Source organism: Nelumbo lutea, chromosome 3, assembly GCF_056320005.1.
Source record: "Nelumbo lutea isolate HS-2025 chromosome 3, American lotus-T2T, whole genome shotgun sequence".
Taxonomy (NCBI): Eukaryota; Viridiplantae; Streptophyta; class Magnoliopsida; order Proteales; family Nelumbonaceae; genus Nelumbo; species Nelumbo lutea.
Genome location: NC_142686.1, coordinates 101,162,743 through 101,188,408, shown reverse-complemented (window position 1 = coordinate 101,188,408; position 25,666 = coordinate 101,162,743). Strand labels below are relative to the sequence as shown.

At 41.8% G+C, this 25,666-nt stretch overlaps 1 protein-coding gene across 2 annotated transcripts in view; it reads right to left on the bottom strand.

Moving 5' to 3' along the window:
• Nucleotides 1-20,309: 20,309 nt before the first annotated feature.
• The window catches only part of LOC148867193 (NAD(P)-binding Rossmann-fold superfamily protein), a 28,325-nt gene continuing 22,968 nt past the window's right edge, over nucleotides 20,310-25,666 (bottom strand). Inside the window, exons 10-18 of one of the 2 annotated variants that reach the window (XR_016110096.1) lie at nucleotides 24,366-24,524; nucleotides 24,185-24,280; nucleotides 23,966-24,081; nucleotides 23,716-23,839; nucleotides 23,313-23,612; nucleotides 22,253-22,366; nucleotides 22,027-22,107; nucleotides 21,034-21,218; nucleotides 20,310-20,572 (exon numbers count right to left, since the gene is read on the bottom strand). Coding sequence is in view for 1 of the 2 variants with exons in the window: in XM_088978960.1 (XP_088835086.1) it covers nucleotides 21,072-21,218; nucleotides 22,027-22,107; nucleotides 22,253-22,366; nucleotides 23,716-23,839; nucleotides 23,966-24,081; nucleotides 24,185-24,280; nucleotides 24,366-24,524 (837 nt within the window). In the remaining variant the exon portion in view is untranslated. The remainder of the gene's footprint in view (nucleotides 20,573-21,033; nucleotides 21,219-22,026; nucleotides 22,108-22,252; nucleotides 22,367-23,312; nucleotides 23,613-23,715; nucleotides 23,840-23,965; nucleotides 24,082-24,184; nucleotides 24,281-24,365; nucleotides 24,525-25,666) is intronic. The other variant, XM_088978960.1, reaches the window with a different exon arrangement.

Sequence of the window (25,666 nt, the reverse complement as noted above, 5' to 3'; positions counted from 1 at the left end):
AAAAAGCTGTGGATTCAGAAGTTGCACCGGCGGAACGACTCCCCGGCAAACAAAACCAAGCATGCGACAAAAGGGTAAAACAGTCAAATCATTTCTTCTTTTCTTTGCCCATGATCAGCTTTCAGTCAGGGGGGCTACTGGTTGGACCGTCTTTCCAAGATCAGACGGCGCAGATGCAGCTTTCCTTAATTCGAATGCTTTTGTAGGTCAACTTTGAATCAGATTCCCGCTCACGAAGAATACTATGATTAATCTTTAATTCTTTATTTTGATTAGTCGTGGTTTGGGGTTTTAGACTCCGGTCCACTGGTTGGATGGTGAACCTTCCTTGGGTTGGATCCCGTTCAAATCAAAATCAATTTGGACGGATCAATAAAACATAATGAATTGCACCACTACAGACTTAATGCTCCAAATTATTTATTGGATTGGATTGGACTTGGTCCATTTGTAATGGATTCATATTAGACCGTTCTGGTTGGACCAACCTGATCACAAGCCCAAACCTAGATGTGAAGATTGGGTAGGTTAATGTCTTGTGCAATTCAACCCAATTCAAATCCAGTGCATTTCAATTCTAATTATTGTACATTGTTGTATCTTATGTATTTGATTTATTGGTGCATGAAGATGAAGTTTGCAAAATATTACCATCATCACTTGTATAAATAATATTGTTCATATTGGAGAATAAAAAGCCACCATCCAATGTTAGTCAAGCTGTCTAAGGTTTTCAAGAAACCACTCAACGTAAAAGTATAAAATCCCATCCGAAATAAAGCATAGACAAATATAAGCATATTCGTATCTTATATTGAAATTTAATTAATTATAATGGGACGATGAAGATAAAACACAAGACCATTTGATCATATCATGTTAAGGAATTATTCAACCTTTTAGCTTAAGATGTTAGGTATCATCCTTGAACAAGTATAACAAGAATCTTGGGAGGGGTAGATACAATCCTAACCTTTGTGATCGCCCTTAGAGAATGATAATGTATATTTGTGCATGTTTATGATGAGGTTGGATCAGGGTCAAGAACCTTGGGTTGGGCTAAGGTTAGTGTTAGTCATAGTATAAACACTATGCTCTTAGGATAGATATCTATTGGGATTATGGTTTATATGTATGTATATTTGTCTTGATTAGGGGAAAAAAGGTAAAAGTACCCAGTCTATTTTGGGGTATGCAAACAGAACATGACCATTGAACTTTGGGATGTGAGGAATGTAGTTCAGTCATTTGAAAAGAATTGATGGCAGTTTACAGAAGAAAAAAGTTTGTGGTACATTTTCTTTTCTTCTTTTTCCTGGCACATATGCCAGTGCAAGAACCAATGCTGAATTGATGTGCATTTTGTACTGCAAATTCTGAAGAATGGACAAAACCATTGTTAGAGAAGGGAACAATTGGGTTCCAAATGATTTTCGTATAAGAAACCATAGTGTACCCAAAAAGGGGGATGGTAACAAATAAAGTTTGTCTTGCCACCATCCATTCACGGGTCAAATTTCAGCCCCAAAGCACTTTTCACAAGTCAGTAAAAGTCCTTTTTTATTATATTAACAACTGCTTTTTTTCTGTTACATCAAGGGTAAAAGTTAGATAACAAAAGGGGTTGCTCGACCCCAACCTGTTGCTTGATGCAATATATTTGATAATAGTTTTTAAGATAAAATTTGTGATGTATCGGTTGCACTGTGCCGCAAGAAAATGTGATTCATTGAATTTATTAGTAAGTAAATCTTATTGAACGTAAAAGTATATTTTGTGAAACATGAATAAAATATATAAATTTTGACATATTTGAGATCTGGATTTAATGTACAATCAATATTAATGAATGCGTCATAGTTGAACTCTAATTTTAATGGTTTAAGTGTCTCCATCTTTGCTAAAATTACTGTCGATCAATCACTATTTTTGAGTCTCCTAACTAGTTTTATATTAAAGATTATGAACTTCAAAATATCCATTTTCGGGTAAACCCACCACCGGTATACACGTCATATGACAAGTCTGTGATTAATCTTCTTCATCCATAAATTAAGATGGAAATAGTAAACAATATAAATATATTAAATTAAAAATAGGAAGAAGAAAATCCTTATGCAAATTACACATGATCCCCAATTGCTTTTGTTGATATATCACTTGTTTTTTGTTTTGAAAAATCAAAATCATGTACATTGACAAACACCCCATAAAATGTTCTCTTCAGTTTATAACATATATACGAACCCATTTGGTTTATGGGAATATAGGTCTATAACCGGAATCGGAATCGGAATGGGTCATTTCAATTTCAAGTATTTAGTTGGATGGAATTGGAATGACATTATTCCCCATTTGAGGGAATGGGCTTTCCCTCTCCCTTTCTTGGGAATGAAATCCCATTTCAGATCATTCTAATTTTCATTCCTATTTCTGTTTAAACCAAACGACTATGGAAATAGATCATTCTCATTCTCATTCCGAAAATTTTCGATTCCAATTCCAATTCCTACTGCAAACCCAACAAACCCTACTTTTTGTCTGAAAATTGCCTGGTGATGTGATATTAAGACCCCTCTGACAGTAAGTTTCTATAATTCTATTGAGACAAAAGCATGCAACCTTCAATAAAATGGTTGACAGAATAAGAACACTTACCTTGGACTTGGAGAATTCTAAAAACTAAACCACTGCTAGCTCAAATGGGAATGCAAAGAAAGCCTTCAACTACTAGCTATCAGTTGAGGGGATGCTAAATGCCAATGCTAATCTTGGACGAGATTGAACATTTTTTGGAGAAGTACCGATAGGTCCATTGCAGAATTCTGATTTTCACCGTAGAACTACAACATTTCAAAAGGTCAATTACCCCCACCCTATACTTCAATGCCTGCCCATGAATTGGCATCAATTCAGAATTGGCACCTACCCCAACTGTACTTTAGGCCTATGAATTTTGACCTAGGCTGAACTGTCATTCTCCCAACATTTTTTGGTCCTGAATTTTCGATTGCATTAGGCTAGACCTTAGGGTCAAGCCTATTCAAAAATTGAGTTAATGATCAACCATTCAGGCCTACTTATACTGCTATGTGCCTAGCCGTAAAGACTGATACATTCCATAAAAAAGGGAGAAAGATGATTCAGCCCAGGGTCAAAATTTACAGACATAAAGTACTGTTGGGGTAGGTGCCAGGTCGGAATTGATGCCAATTCACTGGCGGGTTTGATGCATAGAATGTAGATTGTTGCCATTTTGAATGTTTATAACTCTGCAGTGAAAATCAGAAATCTGCATTAGACCTGTCAGTACTTCACATAAAAAAAGTGTCATTACCCAATGATGATCCAACTATCCCAGGTCTTGAGAGGGGTGGACAGTGGACTGGATTCGGACATGATTTTTTGATTCTGTTTTTTTTTTCCTCTCTTTTTTATTTTTGGCATTAAGCAGCCACTTATGTTCTCAATTCTCAATCTTGTTGGTTCAACATTTCCCCATTGCTCCATTTATGGTGTACTCATGAACACTTGAAGCTCTTTAAATTTAAATTTCAACTAATCACATTAAAGATGTCATATGATCTACTTATTTTCCATTGTTTCATAAGATGCAATTATTATCAAAACTTTAACAACCTTTAAGATGACGGTCATCGCATGTCATTTTATCATTGGTTCACTTTCTTTGCTGCATGGTGCAGTTGATACACGATAAATAAATCATGCAAAACATGATAAAGAATTCATAGAATTTGGTATTAGGTTCCTCCTCTTTTATTTGTTCTTACCAATGCTTTTAAAACTTGACCCAGATTGGACGGTCAGACCATAAAAACTGGGAACCGGCCGGTGGCCTTTCCAAGTTACCGGTAAAACCAGGATCGGGAGAGCATTCCGGTTCTTACTTCGGTCTGAATCTTAAAACGCTAGTTCTTGCCATGCCCTCCTCTAGCTTAAAAAGAATTTTCATAATGACAATGTCAACTTATGAGTACATCTTGCCTCTCTTTCAATCCAATCATATTGTTTGTTTATAGTGTAAGTTCATTTACACTAATGCAAAAGTATACAAGTGCTAAAAAAACCAACAAAAAGACAAAATAAGTGTACAGAGTATTAGTTCAATAGCAGGACATGTTCTTCAAAGGGCTTAGAATTAGGGCTGCAACTTGGGTCAGGTTAGTCCAAACCCAGCTCGAAAAAACAGAGTTGGATTGAGTGGAAGTTTGGATTTGGGTTAAAGTCAAAAAGTATGAACCCGCTTAACTATGGGATTACATATACAAATATGTATTATGCGTGTAAATAATTATTTATATGTGTATTCACTATTCATGTATGTATATGTGTGCAATTATGCATCCATAAATATGTATATATCTAAATATTTATATTTTTGTATTACAAATATTTATGCTTTATCTATTAGTTATATATACATATATGCATTATATATTGTAGGCCAAAATTTTAAGCTTAAAGACATTTTTTTCTAAATTATGATAACCATTTATTTTACACATAATATTGCTAATACTGAATTAATATGAATCGTTAGACAAAAGGAAATTAAGAAATCAGACCAACCTGAGACTAATTTAAACTCAACCCAATGTTTTAGGTTAAGATTGGGAGTTGATAAGATTGAGGGTTGAACAACTTGGATCGGATTGGGGTTGACATCAACCCGACCTAAGATAGTCCGACTTGCACCCCCAGTTAGAATGACGTTGATAAGCTAAGCCTGAGAACGCCATTAAATGCTGAAATAAGCCATGTCTAAAACGTTAACAGTTCACCTATGCCTCTCCATGCTGAATAATTTTAAGTTCTTTATATCAATGTGTCAGACTAATGTCGGACATAGAACAATTTTGTCGGATTTGAATGAGACGAAGAACGGTTACTGAGTCACAGGTTGCAAGATTCAGACATCTAATTTAACTAAAAAAAATCCGATTTAACTGTTCAACAGGTCCGGATAGATATGTGAAATCACCTATGCATACATGCATTTGGAGTATGTTGGTCAAGACTAAAATGCCAGCCAACCAAACAACTGTTTTGATTGCAAGGTCCTAGTTTGAAGGGTCGAAACCTTGAGTCTGCTGAAATGAAGTGGATTTAACAGGGTATAACATTGTGTTTTGAAGCGTGGATGTTTTTTGGGACCGATTTTTAAGATAAAATGTTTATGTTTTTAAAACATGTTTTTCGTAAAATAAATGCTTCTACCATGTAGGTAGTGAGAAATACTATGTTGTTTGGTAAGGTGATTTTTATCACCGTTTTTCATGTATGTACTGACAGGTATGCACCACATAGGATACACATCAGTCAATCATTGGGGGACACGGTTCACCGATACATGAAACGCCAATACACATCATGCATCAGTGGGGTCCCGAGTTTTTAATAATCGGTTAAACCAAACAATGAGATACATGGGTGTTTGTTAAAATGCCTATGTGGATCTGACGTGGCATCGTTTTTTAAAAAACAGTCACGGTTCTAAACATCCCCTAAGTTTGTAGAGTGGATTCCCGATCTCCTGCCCATAATAATTCTGTCCACGTCTGCCCACAACACACTATTCCCATGCATTGAAAACATCCCCCCCCCCCCAATGTATAATATTATGTAAGAAGATGAGATATTTTACGTGTATGGATGCAATGATATGTGAGTAGACATGGGCAGAGTTATTGTAGGGAGGAGCTCGCTATCAGCTATTGTGCCTGTCACTAATTCCTCTAACGGTCTAACCAACCCACTAGCTAGATAGGTGTTTGGCACTGGTGTCAAATCCCAAAATCAAGAAATCAAATTGTTTTGACAGCTAACACAATGTACAATTGTTTTTCATACTGCCAACAAAAAACATTTCAACACTCTCCCAACATGATCTTGCACGGCACATCTCATATATGGTGGGTTCCATATATGTTGGGAGGGTGTTGGAACATCTTTTGTTAGCAGGCGATCTGAATTCACAAATGAGTATTGATCTCCCAACAAAACGTGTTCCAACACCGCGCATCTCAATTCTCATACATGATGGATCATGTTAGAAGGATGTTGGAGCGTGTTTTGTTGGGAGAAGACCCCAATCTGTCCCAAATGCCCCTAGGTCTAGTATACAACGCCTTTCCTCTATAGGGGCCAAAGCTGCACTAGAATACCAAAAGTAAAACGGTAATGTTATTGACTATTTAGTTTCAAATGTTTCCCTATTTTTCAATATTACCCCTGCCAAGTAACGATCTTTTGTTTTATATATATTGATGAATGAGCCTGATTTTGCTTTTACAATATTATCCTGACCATTTATAAAAGCTATAGAAAAAGCAAATAGTAGAAGATTATGTTAACATCAACACTTGTCGAAGATGGAGCTCCATGTGTTTCGCTTCTTGGGTTTCGTTGATAATCAGAGATTTTGTAGTAATGAATAGCTAGAATCCATATCAGAAATGTTGTGTTTTTCCCCACCCGAAAGGTTGTTTCTAATCTCTGTTATTCTCCTTCTCTCATAATCATCAGTTAATTTTTAAGCAGAAATTCCATAGGTTTTAACTACATTACTTCTTGTTATTATTATTCTATTAATTTTAATTAGGTTTCGGTTTAACAACATATGTAACGAAATTATTCTTGTTTTGTGTTTTATGTTTTCTCTTGTTAATTTTTTTGTGATTCAATTATTCTTAATTAAGTAGTGTTTTGGTTTAACAATGGATTTTTATTGAATTGGGTATCGGTTTTTCAGTTCATTAGTTCAAAAAGGTTTAAAATGACTACCAGCCATTCAGCTCCAGTGGTTCAACCAATACTAGTTGTTTAACATTTCGAGTCTTTTTTAGCTTAGGCATGCCAACAATTTAGTTCCTTCTACCATACTACATTGTAAAGGTTTATTATTTTTGTTTTATTATGTATCCAAAACATGGACGTTTAGATACATATATAGTTGTCTCAAGGATACAGTATGTGTGCCAATACTGTATTGTTTACTAAGTTCTTATCCCACCTTTGGTTGTGTTCTTGTTACTGTTCTAGTAGTCAAAAAATATGTCAAAAGGGTGGTTTGGGTGTTTAGAAATAAAGTAACAACGAAATTCTAACTTTTTTCGCGATAATTGACGGAATGCTAGCAGAGGGGGTCTTTGACTAATGGTCAAAGTACAGGGGGGTCTTTGTCGTAAAAAAAAAAAAAAAAAAAGTATAGGGGGTTCGTGTAATTTTTTCAAAGAAAAAAAGCTTGCGTAGATGATCAAATGTAAAGTCTGAATTGAGTCATTTTGTGATGATAAATTTAGAGATAATAGTTAAAAATTAGGTAATACAACTAAAGATGTAACGTTGTTAAAAAATAGTATGTTCATAACTCATAAGAAAACCCAAAATGTTAATAAGAAAGTTGATAAGGGTAGGTATCTTTAAACAGAGATGAATCATCAAATTCACCTTCAAGATTAACTACTTTCTCCAATGGTGAGCTTCCTCTTTTTACTTTGATTGTGTAGGCAAAAACATAATCAACGGCTTACTATATATAGTTTTTAAGTAATGTAGGGGTCGAAAATGAGTGTAGCATTCTTACAATGGGAACTTTCATTTGGTGGTTCAATGTTTCTAAGTGGGGTCGTCTCTACAAAATGAAGCAAATAGTAATTAGACATGAATACATAAATATCTATATATATAATATGTAATATATTATATTATAAATATAATATATGTATTTATTTGTATATATAATACATGTATATGTATATAATATAGATAGTAAGTGAGATATATTAAATGAATAAATTCATATATATAATATACATATAAATACATATATTGGATGGTTTGTGATGCTGTACAATCTGGGCACTCCTAGCTGGCTTCTGACTGGCTCCTATCTGGCAACAGACGGCACCTGAGAAGAAGACGGTGAAGAATTCCCGAGGGACTTGCTCGATGGGAATACTCCAATGCTTAAGTTAGAATGCTGGAGAAAATAGTGAAGAGTGTAAAAAAAAGGCTAAGAGTGTAGGTCGCGCTAGATCACTGAGTTAGCTTGAGAGCAAGTAAGTTCAAGATAAGATCTCAGATATTCGAGAGAGAGATTCCCTTCAACTAGGGGGCTCTTATATAGGCGTTCTTGTCAAATCGGGTGTAACCGCCACTGGGCTTCTGTCATAGCCGTTATCTGCTAGGGCTGCGCAGGTAACCGTTGCAGGGTACTACCCAATCGGATGAGTGACACGTCCTGGGAGGATAGGCACGCCACCATCTGTCGAGAGGCATGGATGCAGTCTGTTGAATTGGCAGGGACTGCGCCGTCGGTCAGGAGACGTGGCGCAGTCTAATGGGTACGGTCTTGTTAGATAGAAGCTTCCTGAAAGCATCGCGTACCTTAGTCGCAAGCTACCTTGTAGCGAGCTATCCTGTCGCGAGCTCCTTGGGGTACTTCGAGGTGACCCCTCTCAAGGTGGCCTTTGGGGCAGCTTTTCTGCCTAAGTGTTGGAACGAGCTGGTTATCCTAGCTCGCGAGCTAGGATAGACTTGTTTCGGAGTATTCCCTTTCAGTAGCTCAGGGGACCTCGAGGTCGCGTTGTAGCGAGCTGACCTGTGGGCTGGTCACTTAGTCGCGGTCAGGCTGTGGTGCTGAGCTATTGCTTGTGCTGAGTCATTTCCATGTGTCGTCGTCTCATGGGGTCGGGTCAAATCATCCTCCATCAATTGCCCCCCTCTCCTCAGGCTAAGTATGCCACCTTAGCGTGAGGAGCTCATGAAGTGTGACGGGTGAATTTGACCGAAGTTCAAACTTGATTGACTACTTGCATTAAATGCGTGCGCAGAAGTCAGGGGATTTTTGACGTTTTGAATGCCGAGAAACACGCTGAAGCGGCTCTTAACTCTGGATGTCATGAAGCTGTCATTACCTCAATCATGGGACATGTGCAGCCAGTCACATTTCGGTTTCAGAAGACGTGCGGTCAATTTGATTGTGAACCGTCAGATCTGTCTCAATTTGGGCCATTGATCTGAGGGCACAGTGGCTATAAATAGGAGGGCCCCTAGGCCTCATTTTCTTTCACGCTAACTTGTTGTCTTTGGATTCTGAGGTCGCACATCCATCTAGTCTACCCGAGCTCTTCTCCTATTCACACGGTTTCATCTTTTCTGGTAAGACTAATCATTCTGTCAATCATGTCTGGGTATCCATACCACACCTACTCCCAGGATGGAAACCAGGATGACGCCCCCTCGAGCTCAGGGAGAGCTTGGGAGCAGGCTTTGGAGGCTTGGGAGGCCTCCGTCGAGGTGGCTTCTACTTCTTGGGGCAGGGAGCCCGACACCTTCGGTCCCTCCTCTATGACGATGGAGAGACTTAAATCTCTAGTTCATTACTTTAACCTTCCCAGGGACCTTATCTATGGTCTCCCCTCTGGTAACTTTCCATGGGAGCATGATCCCAATGACAGTGATTTTTCAGGAACAGCTTGAGGCTGGCCTGCGTCTCCCTCTGCACCCTCTGATAGTGGAGGTGTTGAATCATTTCAATGCCACCATTGACCAGCTTCATCCTAACGCCATCCGAAATGTAGTTGGGACTATTTCTCTGTGCTATGAGTATTGTCTTCCTCTTGATCTTGATATCTTTTCTTCCATTCTCTGCATCAAGAATGCTACTCCCTGAGCACCTCCAGAAAGGTGTTCCTACTACTTTTCTCCCCGCTACGGCTTCAGGCTCTTGCACGAGCTGCCGAACAGGGTCCCAGCCTGGAAGCGGAATTATCTTGTGGTCCGTAACCCCGAGGGGTGGCCCTTCCCAACTTTTTGGAGGGCTGCCATCCAAGATTCTGGGGTTAAGTTGGACCCTGAAACTCGGAAAACGCTGCAGTCCTAGGCAGTAGTAGGCCTTCACTATTCGGACCACTTGACCGAGGAAAAGCTTGCATAGGCTAGTTTGAGTCCGGGTAGGTTGCCTTTTAGGTCGCGTAGTGACTTGTAAAATACTAGTTTGAGTCGGGGAAGGTGGCCCCGAGGAGGGCGAGCTCCCGAGGCCAGGGCTGTTTCCTCTTGGGTCATCCCGTCCATTCCCCTACCCGTAGTTCCCGGTAAGGAACTAGGAGGGTGTCAATGACTACATCGTGGCTGGGCGGAAGAGCTGAAGGGCAATATGCCACGAGGAGGTCGCTAGGTGGGGGGAGATGGAGCCCAGGGCGCTCGCCGCGTTTGCCGCCTCCCACTATATGGTGGTAAGTGGTATTTTCTCTTTCTTCTCATTCTTTCCTTTCTTTTCCTATTTTTTGACCTTAGTCTCTTATTGGTAGGTGAACACCGCCATCCACGCCATGGCCCTCCAGACCAACATCCACTCCGATGATGCTCACAATCAGAGGGCCAACGTCCAGAAGCTCTAGGGCGAGCTCGACCAGGTCCGAGGTGAGATCCTTCAGGCTCACAAGGGGAGTGAGGCCCAGGAGCTGCTTGCTCGTGACCAGGAGGCGCAGATCGCTACAGGGAGGAGTCGTCGAGGGTGGCAGCGGAGAGGGAGATCCTTCGCCAGCAGGTTGAAGACTTGGAGTCTACACTTCTGGACTAAACTCAGAACTTCGACACCATGGTGGAGGCCGAGCGGGCTAAGGCAGTCTGGGACTTCAAGGACTCCTAGGAGTATCCCGACCTCCAAGGCTCAACCTCGATTGCATCACAATGAAGGGCCTGGCTCCCGAGATGGCGGACCAGGCGGAGGAGGAGGAGCCTGACTCCCCGGAGGACGAGGACGAAGTGGAGGAGGTGGACCCTTGAGGCTGGCGGCTCTTCTGATTGACTTCTGGTGGTTCCCAGGTGCCAGAACCCAGTTTTCAAAAAATCTTCTTCTTGGGAAGTTGTGCCCCCTTTTTTTTACTTCTTGTTGAACTTTCACGAGCTTTTTTATCTCGGTTTTTATCTATGCATTAGTAATGAAAATTTTCCTTTTTCTGCTAAATATGGTGTGCTCTTTTATTTTTTGCCAAAGCAATCTCATCACTCGAGCTGTTAGAGCTACATACCCGAAATAGGATTTTTCGGTAATTATTACCCCAAGCTATCCCTTAGTGTTTTGAGGCATTTTTATAGTATATCATGAAGCAATTACCATGTGTGCCCAAATTGCATGTTTGTAGGTTGTACCTTATCTAGTCCAACCGATGTATTGAGATGAGCTATGCTTCGTAGGGTTCGGACATGAGCTACTTATGCCTCTGATACTTCATACTTTGCCTTTGCTGGCGAAGCGGCTAAGTCTTTCATCGTGCCGAGGTCTTGGTTAGTTCGATGTTTTAGCCCTTAGGCTGAGAGGGTGACTTATAGTTTACCCTTGGAGTTTCCCCATGCCATGGAGGCGACTGGGTCTCATTGCGTCGAGGTCGTGTTAGCTCGGCATTTTGGCCCTTAGGCTCTTAGAGTGATGCATGGTCTACTTAGTAGTTCTAACAGGCCATAGAGGCGATTGGGTCTTATTGCGCCAAGGTCGTGTTAGCTCGGCATTTTGGCCCTTAGGCTCTGAGAGTGACGCATGGTCTACTTAGTAGTTCGCACAGGCCATAAAGGCGACTAGGTCTTATTGCGTTGAGGTCGTGTTAGCTCGGCATTTTGGCCCTTAGGCTCTGAGAGTGACTAATGGTCTACTCAGTAGTTACAGGTAATATTGTCTTAAGTTGACAATATTCCATGCCCGAGGTACTTGTTTCCCTTCAAGGGTTTCTAGCTTGTATGTTCCTTCCCCGAGCACCCATTTCACTTGGTAGGGTCCTTCCCAATTTGGTCTGAGCTTGCCAACGCTGGGCTCAGGTACCATAGCTTTACGAAGGACCAGGTCACCAACGCGGAGATTCCGCTTCTTGACCCTGGCATTATAGTACCAAGCTACTCTTTGCTGGTAAAGGCGACTAGGTCTTATTGCGTCGAGGTCGTGTTAGCTCGGCATTTTGGCCCTTAGGCTCTGAGAGTGACTAATGGTCTACTCAGTAGTTACAGGTAATATTGTCTTAAGTTGACAATATTCTATGCCCGAGGTACTTGTTTCCCTTCAAGGGTTTCTAGCTTGTATGTTCCTTCCCCGAGCACCCGTTTCACTTGGTAGGGTCCTTCCCAATTTGGTCTGAGCTTGCCAATGCTGGGCTCAGGTACCATAACTTTACGAAGGACCAGGTCACCAACGCGGAGATTCCGCTTCTTGACCCTGGCATTATAGTACCAAGCTACTCTTTGCTGGTAAGTTGCGGTCCTAATATATGCGAGGTCCCTTACTTTGTCTAGTAGGTCGAGGTTGGTACGTAGCTTGTCTTCATTTGCCTTGTTGTCATATGCTTCCAGTCGTAACGAGGGAACCTCGATCTCAGCTGGGATGACTGCTTCAGTGTCGTAGGTGTAGTTGAAGGGAGTCTCTTCTGTGGCGGTCTTCTCTGTGGTTCGGTAAGCCCATAGAACACTAGGTAGCTCGTCTGCCCATAGTCCTTTAGCTCGATCTAACCATGCCTTCAGTCCGCGAAGGATAGCTCTGTTTGTGACCTTTGCTTGACCATTTGCTTGGGGGTGTGCGACTGAAGTGAAGTTCTGTTGGATCCCCATGTCTTGGCACCAATTCTAGAATTTAATATCCTCAAACTGCTTACCATTATAAAAAATCAGCACCCGAGGTAACCCAAAGCAGCACACTATGTTCTTCCAAAAGAAGTTCTAGATGTTTCGGGCTGTGATCATTACAAAAAGTTTAGCTTCTACCCACTTGGTGAAATAATCCACTGCTACCACTAGAAACTTCCTCTGGCCTACCGCTGGTGGAAACGGTCCAAGTATATTGATCCTCCATTGTGCAAAAGGCCACAGGCTGGTGAGATACTTGAGGTCGGCAGCGGACTGATGGTGGATATTGGCATGCTTCTGGCACTTGTCACACTTTCTGACAAACTCAATAGCATCTGCTTTCATTGTTGGCCAGTAGTACCCCTGTCGTAGTGCTTTTTGGGCGAGGACCCTGCCCCCCAAGTGTTCGCCGCACAGGCCCTCATGAGTGTCGCGGAGTACGAGCTTGACTTCGGAAGGTCACAAGCAGCGCAGGTAGGGGAGCATGTAGGATCTTTGGTACAGTCGTCCATCTATCATGACATATTTGGCCGCCTGACGCTCTACCCTTCTAGCGGCATTACAATTTGCAGGAAGGGTCCCGTGTAGCAGGAAGCTTGCGAGCGGGTCAATCCAGCTCGACTCTGCTTAAACGATAGGAGCGACCTCCTCTGCCCCCCCCCCCCGAGAATGCTAGGCCAAGGCAGGTCCTCTATGTACACAGTTCTCATGGTGTTATCACTAGTGTTGGCTAACCAGGACAGGGCGTCAGCCTCAACGTTCTCTGACCTCTGGACTTGCCTGATAAAGTGTGACTGGAAATCGAGCAGAGCCTCTCTTACTTTGGCTAAGTAGGAAATCATAGTCAGTTCACGAGCTTCGTATTCTCCTACGACCTGATTAACCACGAGCTGGGAATCGTTGCAGATGATAATATGCTTGGCTTTCATTTCTTTGGCTAGAGCTAGCACGGCTATTAATGCTTCGTACTCTGCTTCGTTGTTGGATGTCGCGAACTCGAAGCATAGTGCGTACTCCAATTTTGTGCCACTTGGGCCGTGCAGAACTATTCTAGCTCCACTACCCTGCTAGTTCGAGGAGCCATCTACATAAAGGATCCAGGGCTCCTCATCCCAATTCGCGTTTTGCCTAACTAGGAGAGATGCCGCACTGGCTTCTACCTCATGGTGCTCAGACTCGACCGGCCTAGGAGCTCCGGGCTCACCCGAACGGGGGGCCTCGTGCTCGACCGGCTTAGGGACATCGGAGCTGAAAGTGCACTCCGCGACGAATTCTGCTAAGGCATGGGCCTTAATAGCAGTTCGTGGCTTGTATTGGAGATTATACTCGCTAAGCTCAATGGCCCACTTCATTAGTCGACCAGAGACCTTGGGCTTGAGTAGGACTTGCCTCAGAGGTTTATTGGTGAGGACGATAACAGTATGAGCTTGAAAGTACGAACAGAGCTTTCGGGCTGCAATAACCAGTGCATAGGCCAATTTTTCTATATCCAGATATCCTGTCTCTGCTCCCTACAACACTTTACTAACATAGTAGATAGGTCATTGGACCCGATTTACTTATTTTATTAGTATTGAGCTGACCACTTCATCACTTGCCGAGAGGTACAACTCTAAAATATCACCCTCTTTGGGCTGGGTTAAGAACGATATGCTAGCGAGATACTTTTTGAGCTCATCAAACGCAAACTGACAATCTTGGGTCCATTCAAACCCTTTGCTTTTAATTGATTTAAAAAAGGTAGGCAGCGATCTTCTGACTTGGACATGAAGCAGCTCAGAGCAGCTATTCGGCCATTTAGCCTCTAAACCTCCTTCACTTTTTGGGGTGGTCTCATACCTAGGATAGCCTTTATTTTTTCCAGGTTGGCTTCAATGTCGTGCCGGTTAACAATGTATCCCAGGAATTTACCCAAGGTAACGCCAAAGACACACTTATTCGGGTTCAACTTCATATTAAATCTACGCAGAATTTCGAAGACTAAATGCAAGTCTTGTATTAGGTCGCATGAGAACTGGGTTTTGATGACCATATCATCTACATAACATTCTAATTTTTGGCCAATCAATGCCTCAAACAGTTTATTTACAAGTCTTTGAAAGGTTGCCCCGATATTTTTTAGCCCAAAAGGCATGACCTTGTAGTAGTACAGGCCAAGCTCGGTTATGAAGGCAGTCTTTTCTTCATCTGCCGGGTCCATCCTGATTTTGTTGTAGCCCGAGTAGGTGTCTAGAAAGCTCAGCAACTCATGCCCCGAGGCTGCGTCCACCAGACAATCAATCATGGGAAGTGGGAAGGAGTCCTTTGGGTAAGCTCGGTTCAGGTCAGTGTAGTCGACGCACATGCGCCATTTACCGTTAGCCTTTTTCACCAGAACGGGGTTGGCCACCCAGCTCGGGTAATGGACTTCCCTGATAAAATCGGCTGTAAGGAGCTTCCCGATCTCCTCATCAACTACCCTCCATCGCTCTAGGGCTAGGTTGCGCTTCTTCTGTCTAATGAGCCTAACTACAAGATCAGTATTGAGCTTATGAGTTATAATGCTAGGGTCTATGTCGGGCATTTCTGTCGTAGACCATGCAAAAACATCTAAATTTTCAAGTAAAAAGCGTACTAGTTTAGATCACAGAGGCTCCTCAAGGGAAGCATCGATCTGAAGTGTTCGGGTTGGGTCCTCCGTCGAGGCTAGGATGGAGACAGTCTCTTCGGTGGGCGCAACTCGCTCTTAGTTCTGCTCCGTAGGTCACTCCAGCTCGAGGTCATCGGCCACCTTGGCTTTCCCTTTAAGGGCGGCGATGTAGCACTTGCGAGAATCAAGCTGGTCATCTCACGCTATCCCAATTCCGAAGTCCGTGGGGAACTTCATGGCCAAGTAGTAGGTGGACACCACAGCCCATAAGGCATGGGTAATCGGCCAACCTACTATGGCGTTATACGGGGAGGGGGTTGCGACCACTAAGAAATCGAGGTTGAGCCTCACTATGCTAGGCCAAGTGTCGACCTCCACGGGTACTGTAATCCTTCCCAAGGGCCTGACTTCCTCTCCGCTGAAGCCTACCAGGGGAGTGTTTGCGGGCTTTAGGTCGCTCTCCTGGAGCTGTAGTTGGTCGAAGGCTGCTTTGAAGAGGATGTCCGTTGAGCCGCCTAAGTCGATGAGGACGCGCCAGACTTCAAAGTTGTTGATCTTCACCTTTATGACAAGCGCGTCATCAGGGGGTAGTGGACCCTACGTGCATCATCTTCTGTGAAGAAGATGGGATCTTCCATCCTTGGCCGCTTTGGGGGCTTCTGCTCTTCCCTGGCGGCTTCGCGAGATGATGTGCGAGCTGCGGTTGAAGTGCAGCCTACCACAATCGAGCCTCCAACTATGACGTGGATGGTCCCTTGAATTGGTCTCTCTTTGGGGGGTTGCTTCTACGGCTGTTCCGCTTGCCTGCTGGACTCGGGAGCGTCTCTACTCTGCTCCCCTTGCCGACCTTCTTTATTATTATTATTACTTTGTACAAAATTTCTCAGATATCCACGACGAATGAGTTCTTCTATCTCATCGTGGAGATTTTTACACCTTTCGGTGCTATGACCGTGATCTTTATGAAAGCTACAATACAAATTTTTATTTCTAACATTAGGGTCCACCTTCAGTCGAGGTGGCCACTTTATGTACGGGGCATCCTTGATCGCCATGAGGATCTCGGTCCGCTTCGCGTTGAGAGGCATGTAGTCCCTTTCTACTGCCGGAGCTCGGAAGGGCTGAACCGGCCTTGTCCCCCGAGCCGGGTCATTCTTCTTTCTACTGTCACCTTGAGATGGGGGCTCTGGTTCCCTTGTCCTTTTCTTAAGGGCCTACTCGCCCTTCTGGTTGATTTCTTCCTCCATCCCTATGAACCGATCTGCAAGCCTGAGGAACTCGATCACAGTCTTGGGCTGGTTGGCAACTACCTGCCACTTGAACTCTTTGTGAGTGATATCTCGCTTGGCTGCGATGAGGCGAACTGTGAGATCCAGGTCGGGTATCTGCAAACAAGCGTTGTTGAACCGCTTGATGTAACTCTGAATGGACTCCCCTTCCATTTGAACTATGCCGAGGAGGCTTTCCTGAGTTCTCGGGCACCTCTTGCTGGTGACGAAGTGAGAGGTGAAAACTTGCACGAACTACGCCCAGCTTCTTATCGAACCAGGCGCGAGGTTACGGTACCATGTGTGGGCTACCCCTTTGAAGGTGGTGGAAAAGGCCATGCACATGCAGGATTCGCTAGCTCTTGCCAAGTGCATCTGGGACTGGAAGGCGTCCACATGATCATTCCAATCGAAAGATCCATCATACTTGTCCAGTGGAAGGAGCTTGAAGTCCCTTGGCATGGGGACAACAAGGAGTTCTAGAGACAGTGGGGAAGAAACTGGGAGGAAAGGGGCAGCTTTCACTTCGCCTGAGCATACCTCCTCTTTTCCTTTGAGCTCGGGAGAGACTTGGGTAGTAGTTTGGCGAGCTCACCGGCACCTTCGCTGCTGCTTTGCTGGTTTGGCATTTGTGCTTGATGCTTTAGTGTTACCGAGCTCGATGGGCTCGGACTGCTGGTGGTAGCTTTAAACTGAAGGGCCCTACCTGTAGTCTGCGGCCAGGACCTCGAATGGGTTCTCTGCGAGCGGGAGCTCGAACTACGAATGTTGGGGCGATGCGGGCTTGGTTGGCTAGGAGGCCCTTGACCTGCCCGCAGGCTACGAGGTGGGGGTGGCTGGCCTCTCCTTCCTACCAAGGGAAGAGGCTTGGCTCTTGGCGGGATCCTGGGCTTGAGAGGCCTCTCCCCAGTGAGGTTGTTTGCTCCAGCGGGAGGGCTTGGTCTGCTTCATGGCTGGGAGGGAAACTGCTGTTTGTACTGGTATTGGGAGACCTGATGCAACACTTATTGTTAGTAAAGTTGGAACTACTAGAACTGTTGCATTTGAGCTTGCATGGCTCGCATGCATTGCATTAAGTCTTCCAGCTGGTTCAAGTTGGCCACTGGGGGAACAACCGAATGTTCAGCAAAGGTTGCTCCAATTGTGGAAGGCAGTGGAGCGACTGCAGGTGCCACAGTGAGAGGCACATTTAGACTGGGAACTCCGTCAACGGAGAGGGGGACGACGAACTGTCCAATACAGGCAGTGGGAAGTTGGGGTTGCTCCCCAGAAGCGTTCTGGCTGGCACCACGTTCGGCATTGCTGGAGGAGGCCATGAATGCTGAGTTTTCAAAAGGAAACAGTAGAATCTTAAAGGAAGGCCTTTTTGAAGCGTTTCTCACAGACAACGCCAAATGATGCTGTGCAATCTAGGCACTCCTAGCTGGCTACTGACTGGCTCCTAGATGGCAACGGACGGCACCTGAGAAGAAGACGGTGAAGAATTCCGAGGGACTTGCCCAGTGGGAATACTCTAATGCTTAAGTTAGAATACTAAAGAAAATAGTGAAGAGTGTAAAAAAGGCTAAGAGTGTGGTCGCACTAGATCACTGAGTTAGCTTGAGAGCAAGTAAGTTCAAGATAAGATCTCAGATATCCAAGAGAGAGCTTCCCTTCAACTAGGGGGCTCTTATATAGGCGTTCTTGTCAAATCGGGCGTAACCACCATTGGGCTTCTGTCACAGTCGTTATCTGCCAGGGCTGCGCAGGTAATCGTTGTAGGGTACTACCCAATCGGATGAATGACACGTCTCGGGAGGACAGGTATGGCACCATCTATCGAGAGACATGGATGCAGTCTGTTGAATTGGCAGGGACTGCGCCATCGGTCAAGAGATATGGTGCAGTCTAACGGGTACGGTCTTGTCAAATAGAAGCTTCTTGAAAGCATCGCGTCGCATAGTCGCGAGCTACCTTGTAGCGAGCTATTCCGTCGCGTAGCAAGCTATCCTGTCACGAGCTACTTTGTAGCGAGCTCCTTGGGGTACTTCGAGGTGACCCCTCTCAAGATGGCCTTTGGGGTAGTTTTTCTGCCTAAGTGTTGGAGCGAGTTGGTTATCCTAGCTCGCGAGCTAGGATAGACTTGTTTCAGAATATTCTCTTTCAGTAGCTCGGGGGACCTCGAGGTCGCGTTGTAGCGAGCTCCCCCTATAGCGAGCTATGGGGTAGCGAGCTGCCCTGTGGGCTGGTCACTTAGTCACAGTTAGGCTGTGGTGCTGAGCTGTTGCTTGTGTTGAGTCATTTCCACGTGTCGTCGTCTCAAAGGATCGGGTCAAATCATCCTCCATCAGTTTGATTAACCATCGGTTTATTTCTAGGTTAACCAAAAATCAAACTAGTCATTTAGTTTTTTAGAAATGTTGAACCAAAACCGAACTGATAGGGTTGGTTAACCGCATTTTTCGATTTGATTTACTTGGTTTGGTTCGGTTTTTTTATGAACACCCTTGTGCACGCATTCTCTATGTATGCATTTGTAATCAGGCATGTGTCAAAAAAGATATATGCCTAATCAGGCCAAGTTCAGGCTGGGTTAGGGTAGGCCTAAGCTTGGATCGGGCTTGGGCAATCTAAGAGTTAGGTCTGGGCCCGAAAATATAGAAAGCATAGTGCTTTGGACTCTAGTTATGTTGAAAAGTGAAAAAATGTTAAAAATATTTTTAACAGCTAGGCACCATTAAGCAGCACCACATAAACTGAATGTGTTTGTTTGCGGTGTAAATACGCATTGGGGTAATTAAACACTCTCAGTCCTTATTTATCAGCGTTTGGATGAAGTGTATTTAAGCATAAAAAATCGATGTAAAACTCCATCGGTCTGTATTTACCAGTGTTTGGATGAAGTGTATTTAAACATCAAAAACCGATGTAAATTTGTAAATATAACTTCAATAAAAATGACGTAAATATTTACATTGATAATCAAACTTTTCAATTTACAACTGTCATAACTTTAAACCAATCGATGTAATTTTACTTTTGCACCACATTCAAATGTAGCCTAGTGTTGGAAAAAACATTAAAAAGAAACTTCCCCCATCAGATTGCTCTCACACAAACCAAGACAAGCATTTATTTGATAAACAATTAAACCGATCAACGTTTCAAATTCTATTGGAAAAATGCTTATGTGGAACTGAACTGGCACCGTTTTTTAGATAAACGGCAACAGAACCAAGAAGTCATTTTTACTTTGTAATTCAATGTAACAAATATTCTAAAAAATTAATAAAAGATGGTTATTTAAATCCAAATTATTAAGACCCCATTTGGTTCACAGAAATTGGGTCTGGAATCGGAATCAGAATGGACCATTCCAATTCCAATTGTTTGGTTGAGTGGAATCGAAATCTCATTCCCATTCTCATTCCTGCTGGAATGGCATTCCCCCATTTGAGAGAATAACCATTCCCTGCCCCTCCCTTGGGAATAAAATCCCATTCCTGCTTATTTCAATTCCCATTCTCATTCCTGTCTGAACCAAACAGACTATGGGAATAGACTATTCCAATTCCAATTCGATATGCAAACCAACGGACCCTAAGTTTCTGACCATATGGTCTCCAACCAAACGCCTTTATTCTTTTATGTAAGGAAACGTAATGTTGGAATAAGCACTTCTTTCTATTCACCCCAGTCAAGGCTGAATGGCAGATATGCACCACCTGTGCATATAAGATCTAGTAATGGAGAAAACCCATCTACCTGAAGGGATTCTTAACAACAAAATCTTAGAGAAATAAGAAAATAAAGATAGTACAGTTTGTATTATATCTATGTTTATATACAATACAATATGTAAATATACATGATGGATTACAAAATAGAAAAGGAAAGAATCCACTCTTCTGTATGATTGAAATAATTATTTGCGAGTAGTACTATTTTTTCAGCCATCTAAATGCAGCCAGTGGTTCCATAATGGAGCCAGCACCAGATATGTCTTTCTTCCTTGTCTTCTAGTTTCTTTAGTAGCCCTCTAGTTCTCCTGTAGGGTAGCCCTCTGCAAGAAAAAAAAGGCAAGGAATTGGGGAATGGTAGGATAAGAAAAGGACTGGACTCTGATCCTCCTGAATGAACTAGAATGTTTCTGTCTGCCTAATTCTGATAGTCTGATGCAACAAGAAAAATGCAATATAGGCCACTTCACCCCTTAAAAACATGTTATTAGCAGTTAGAAACTTTTAATCCCATCACAAAACAGAAATGCTCTGACATGCAATACTCAATTTTATTTGAGCACTGGGAGACTTAATAGCTCTGTCTGGTTTATCAGAAAATAAAAGAGAAAGAGAAAGTTCAGGAAAAGTTCTTACGGTATTTGTGCAGTTGACTACTCGACTCCAAATAGTTGGGACTAAGGTTTAGTAAGATTCCAATGGGAGAATTACCTAGAATTGTATATTTATTCCCTTTATAACTATTGTCAAAAATCAGGACAACGAAGAACCATTTTGTACTTACAAGCTATCATCTTGAGAAAAGACTGTTGTTCATGGGCATTAAACCAACAAAGGACTCTGTTCCAAGGCTTCTTTCCCAGTAATTCCATCCTTCAAATTTTTGAAGTATATATTATAATCCTTCTCTTGGGGAGGGTTTTCAGGGTCCACGATGAATGGCTCACTGAATGGAACTACACTTTTGACCTGAAAAAAGAAAAGCTTGTGTTAACATCCATGACTTAGTTGTCAACCACATAAAATGGTCCATGGAGTGGGATTAGATGACAATTCTGGTCAGGAAAACAAACAAAAGCATGTTTTTAACATCTATGATTTAGTTGTGGACTTCCATCCTCATCAGTGACTGGAATTTATATCCAGCTAGAAGAAAATCAAGCTTATGTGTTCATAAATGAACCTATGCGTATATGTACTTCTACATCTGCATATTTATGTATTTACCAGCATATAAAGGGAAGTCGAGTGCACAAGGCCCCCACCAATGCAGGGTCTGGGGAGGGACAGATTTATGCAGCCTTACCCCTGCAGATACACAGAGAGGCTGTTTCCAAGATTTACCAGCATATGTTTGTGAATAAAGAATAGCATTTGAAGAATTCAAAAAATCCCAAGAAAAATAAAGAAAAAATGTAATAGAGAGTAAGTTTTCAGAAAATATCTATTGGTTTCTATTCTATTTGATGTTCATTTTAAGTCCCTTTCAATGAAGAAACAAAAGTTAGGCGGGTTATCCAAAATCTCCAAGATCATGAGAATTAGTAGAACTTACTAACCATGATAGGTTGTCTATGTTAATGAAGTTCTATTACACGTCATGGTGTCCAATCCAATAACCAACCCAAAGTCCTGGGTTTTCTGAGTCTACCTACCATACTTGTCGGAACTGGTTAAATCCCGACAATTACTTTGTCAGATAGGGAAAACAGAAATAGCATAGGAAGCAATATACTTCATGTAAATATGAATTATTAAGAGCATGTGGAAGGATAACCTCAAATGTCTTGTCACATGCATATGGACTTTCCAAAGCAGAAATACATATGCGAGCAACTTCTTCCCTTGATATCTTCCCCTGTATTATCAAACAATTTAAGAGGGTCATTAAGGATTGCTGCACCCAATATCAGTATAGCACACAAAAAGAATGTCTTACAACTATAAGACAACTACTGGATCTATAAAAAGTAAAAAAGAAATATCATCTTAAATGCAATTACCGTAATGTTGTCGCCCTGATCAAAGATGAGATCAGCTCCAGCAGGCTCTTCAGTTAAGGCACAAGGCCTTATTATTGTATACGGAATTCCACTTTCTCGTATCAAATCTTCCCCCTATGGAAGAAAGGATGGAAAACAGAAATAGAAACATTGAGTTTCTAGCCATCTAGCTCTAATGCTGTACAAAAAGGTCCAGTAATTGGGTCAAGGAGGGAATCTATCTAGATGATCCAACCTATTTCTGCAATGTGAAGGGATTATAAGCCCAATACAAACCATTCAACATGTAAGGGAACTGGTGAACAGGCCAGGTGTTCCATTCTGAAGTTCCTATCAGATATATACTAACTTCCAATTGAAGTTCTTCTCCATCTTCTAGTCCATCGCTCCTTAGCTCTCAAGATATGACCCCAGTGTGTAGCAACATTGTCAGATTTCGATTGGATTGGATAGTAGACCTTTCTAATTGGGAACCAACATCCAGAACAGTTTTTGAGATGCCCAGTTCTTAGAGACTTTTAAGCTTATTTTGATGTATAGTAGATTCAAAAGATAACTGAAACCTTTTTTTTTTGTACATTTTTATTTGACCCAAACAACCAAACTGGATGGTTGGACTATTAGACCTATGACTCAGTGACCAAAATGGTTTTATGCCCAGTTCTAGCCTGAAAGAATTATTTGTAGGTGGTATTGGAATAAGTTGTTACCCAATCCAATCTACCAGACCAGATTGATACTTGCTACTTGGCCTGTGAGTGGTTTAAACAGAAGAGACCATATCCTGTGAAGCCACCTATTTGTGATTTGTTAATCACAACGAAAGGAGTATAACCATTGCATATTTTAAGAACATAAAAGTCTCAGTGGATACTATCAGAATGGAAGTTCTTAGTTTACTATATATTTCAGCATCCTGGTGGAATTTATGGGATTTTAAGGATGTTTCAGTTCTATGACTTTAAATTGAATTAAACCTAATTATTTTCTATACTCAGTTTGAAGTATAGCTTTTCATACAGCTAAACAAAAGCATAGACTAGTTATCATCGTGTGTTACCTTTGTTTGTCACTTGTATCCTAACCAGGGTCTACTCTATGCAACTTTTGCCAGAAGTTACAGAAAGTACTTGGAGTCTTGGGCAGACATCAAGTTGCCAATCTTGATAGTTGACTCTCTGAAAAGGTGCCATGAGAGAGGATATCCATTAAGGTCCCAGATTTTCCAAGTTTGTCTCTAGTTTTCTTATGATCAGGCTACTCTTTTCTTTTGAGGCTGTAATTCAATATTCATTTACAGCCATGCCCCTTGCCTTGATTTCTAGAGGCTGGTGTGCTGAACACTTGGAATGATTAGCACCTATAAGTACACAGGTAGCATTCCTTTTATTCCTTCTCAATGAAGTCAGTAATTAACTATGACAAATAAGAAAAAAAACAGCATGCACAGAGATTATAAAAACCTTCAATTTGAATGTAAGAATAAAGCCCAACTCCTTATTCAAGCGGACAGCAGGAGGTTGTTTGCTTAAATCAAGCCCAGGTCTGTCAGGCCGTGTAACCCCTGCAGAACTGACATGTACAAACCTACAACAAACGCAGTCATGTTAAAAGACTGAAAAGACAGCAACCATGCCACCAGATTATGTTGATTATCTTCTTTCAGACATTTACTATTGAGGGAGATTAATCAGTGGAAAAGAGATGTGAAACCTGGGAGTAATACAGTCTTGTATGTATGCTCGTATGCTTGATACTGGAAGCTCAAATGGGCCTTCTACAAATGTTGGATTCAGTTTTCCATCATATTCAAATTTGCTAAACATAAGCTGCAAAACAAGTTTCAAGCACCATAAACAAAAGCATAAGGGCAACTCATAAATCAGAAATACAACAGTGAGGACAGAGAAACTCATGAACATGGAAACATGCCTGCAGTGACACAATTTTGCTTGGATCAAAGGGTGGAGCATCTAGCACAGTACGTGCTCGAAATATAGGCCTTAAAGAAGAGAATGGTAGCCGTATCTGGGGAAATAACTTACAAAAGTTAAACAAAACAGTGGGCACTAATATACTTGAGTAGATTTATCACACAGCAATATACGCTTACTGATTGCCATTGCCCTTTTACAGTGTCAAAGCTTGCTGTATAACCAACAGTATCCCAATCAGGGCTAATACGGACAATGAGTTTATACCGTCGGCCATCGCCTTTAAGTCGCAACTCCAAACCATCATATTCAGAAAGATCCTCAGGTACAGAAAAATTCTAAAAGAGACATGAACAATGATCATTATAACAGTTTGATGGGTGATCCAAATACTTTACACCAAAACTTCAAAAGCTTTCAAGAAATACAAAATTTGCAAAATGTTTCACAGATACAAACTGGAAGGATCAAAATTAGCTCTCACTAATCATCATCTTTTTTTAACAGTTGTTAGTCAAAATAATGATTAGATTGAAACACGTGGAAGAGATTCCCAAAAATATGTACATGGTGATAATAGACCCAAAATTATGAGAGAGAGAGAGAGAGAGAGTCCTTTCATCTTCTGTCCTTAAGGAACAGAAGATCACTTATTGAATTACTACCCACCTAATAAATGTGCTATTAGGTCCTTGTGCTTTTCTTTTTTTCAGAAGTTAACTATTTCAGTAAAGAAAGGAAGAAGACGTATATGAGAGGATTTATAGAAGTCTACAAAATGAATTATTGCAGCTTCATTCTCAAAGCAAACTTGGAAAGAAAAGAGAAGACCCTTCACATTTCTCCTAGCTGAGCTAGACCACTACATGTCCAAGAAAATAGGTTTTGCTTACTTATATTGAACAAATATCTCAGCATTTTGTTTTTCTTTAAACTGTTAACTAGTTTTATATTTAACTTACACAACTGGGTTGACTAAAGTGAGTAATTCACCAAGTTTAGTAAGACTGAAGCTTAGATGCAGTAATTGAAAATCAGGTTTGAGCTTGTACTACTTGTAATGAAGATTCTGTGACCGCTAGTAATGCCATGGTTAAGAACAGTCAGTCTATAAAGAGTAACTAGAGATTTTGGTGCACAAAATAGACTTCCCTTTTAAAAGGATGCTAGTTTCACAAAATGACCTCTCCCTCTTAAAGGGGAACGAAATTCCCGTTACAAGTTTACTTATAAGTCAATATCATATGGAGGATAAAGGAAAAAAAGATTCATCCTTAACAGAACTTCTTCTGTAGGTTTTTCCTTCAACCAGTTTTAGTTCTCTTATATTTCAACATAACCTATTAGTTCTATCCTTTGCTGGTTCCATTTTTATACAGTTCAAATAATGTATTGGATAAGACAGTTCAAATAAGAAAACACTCAGACTCCATAAAGCCTGTTAAAAGGCTGTTAATTCTCTAAGTATAGTACCGAAGGG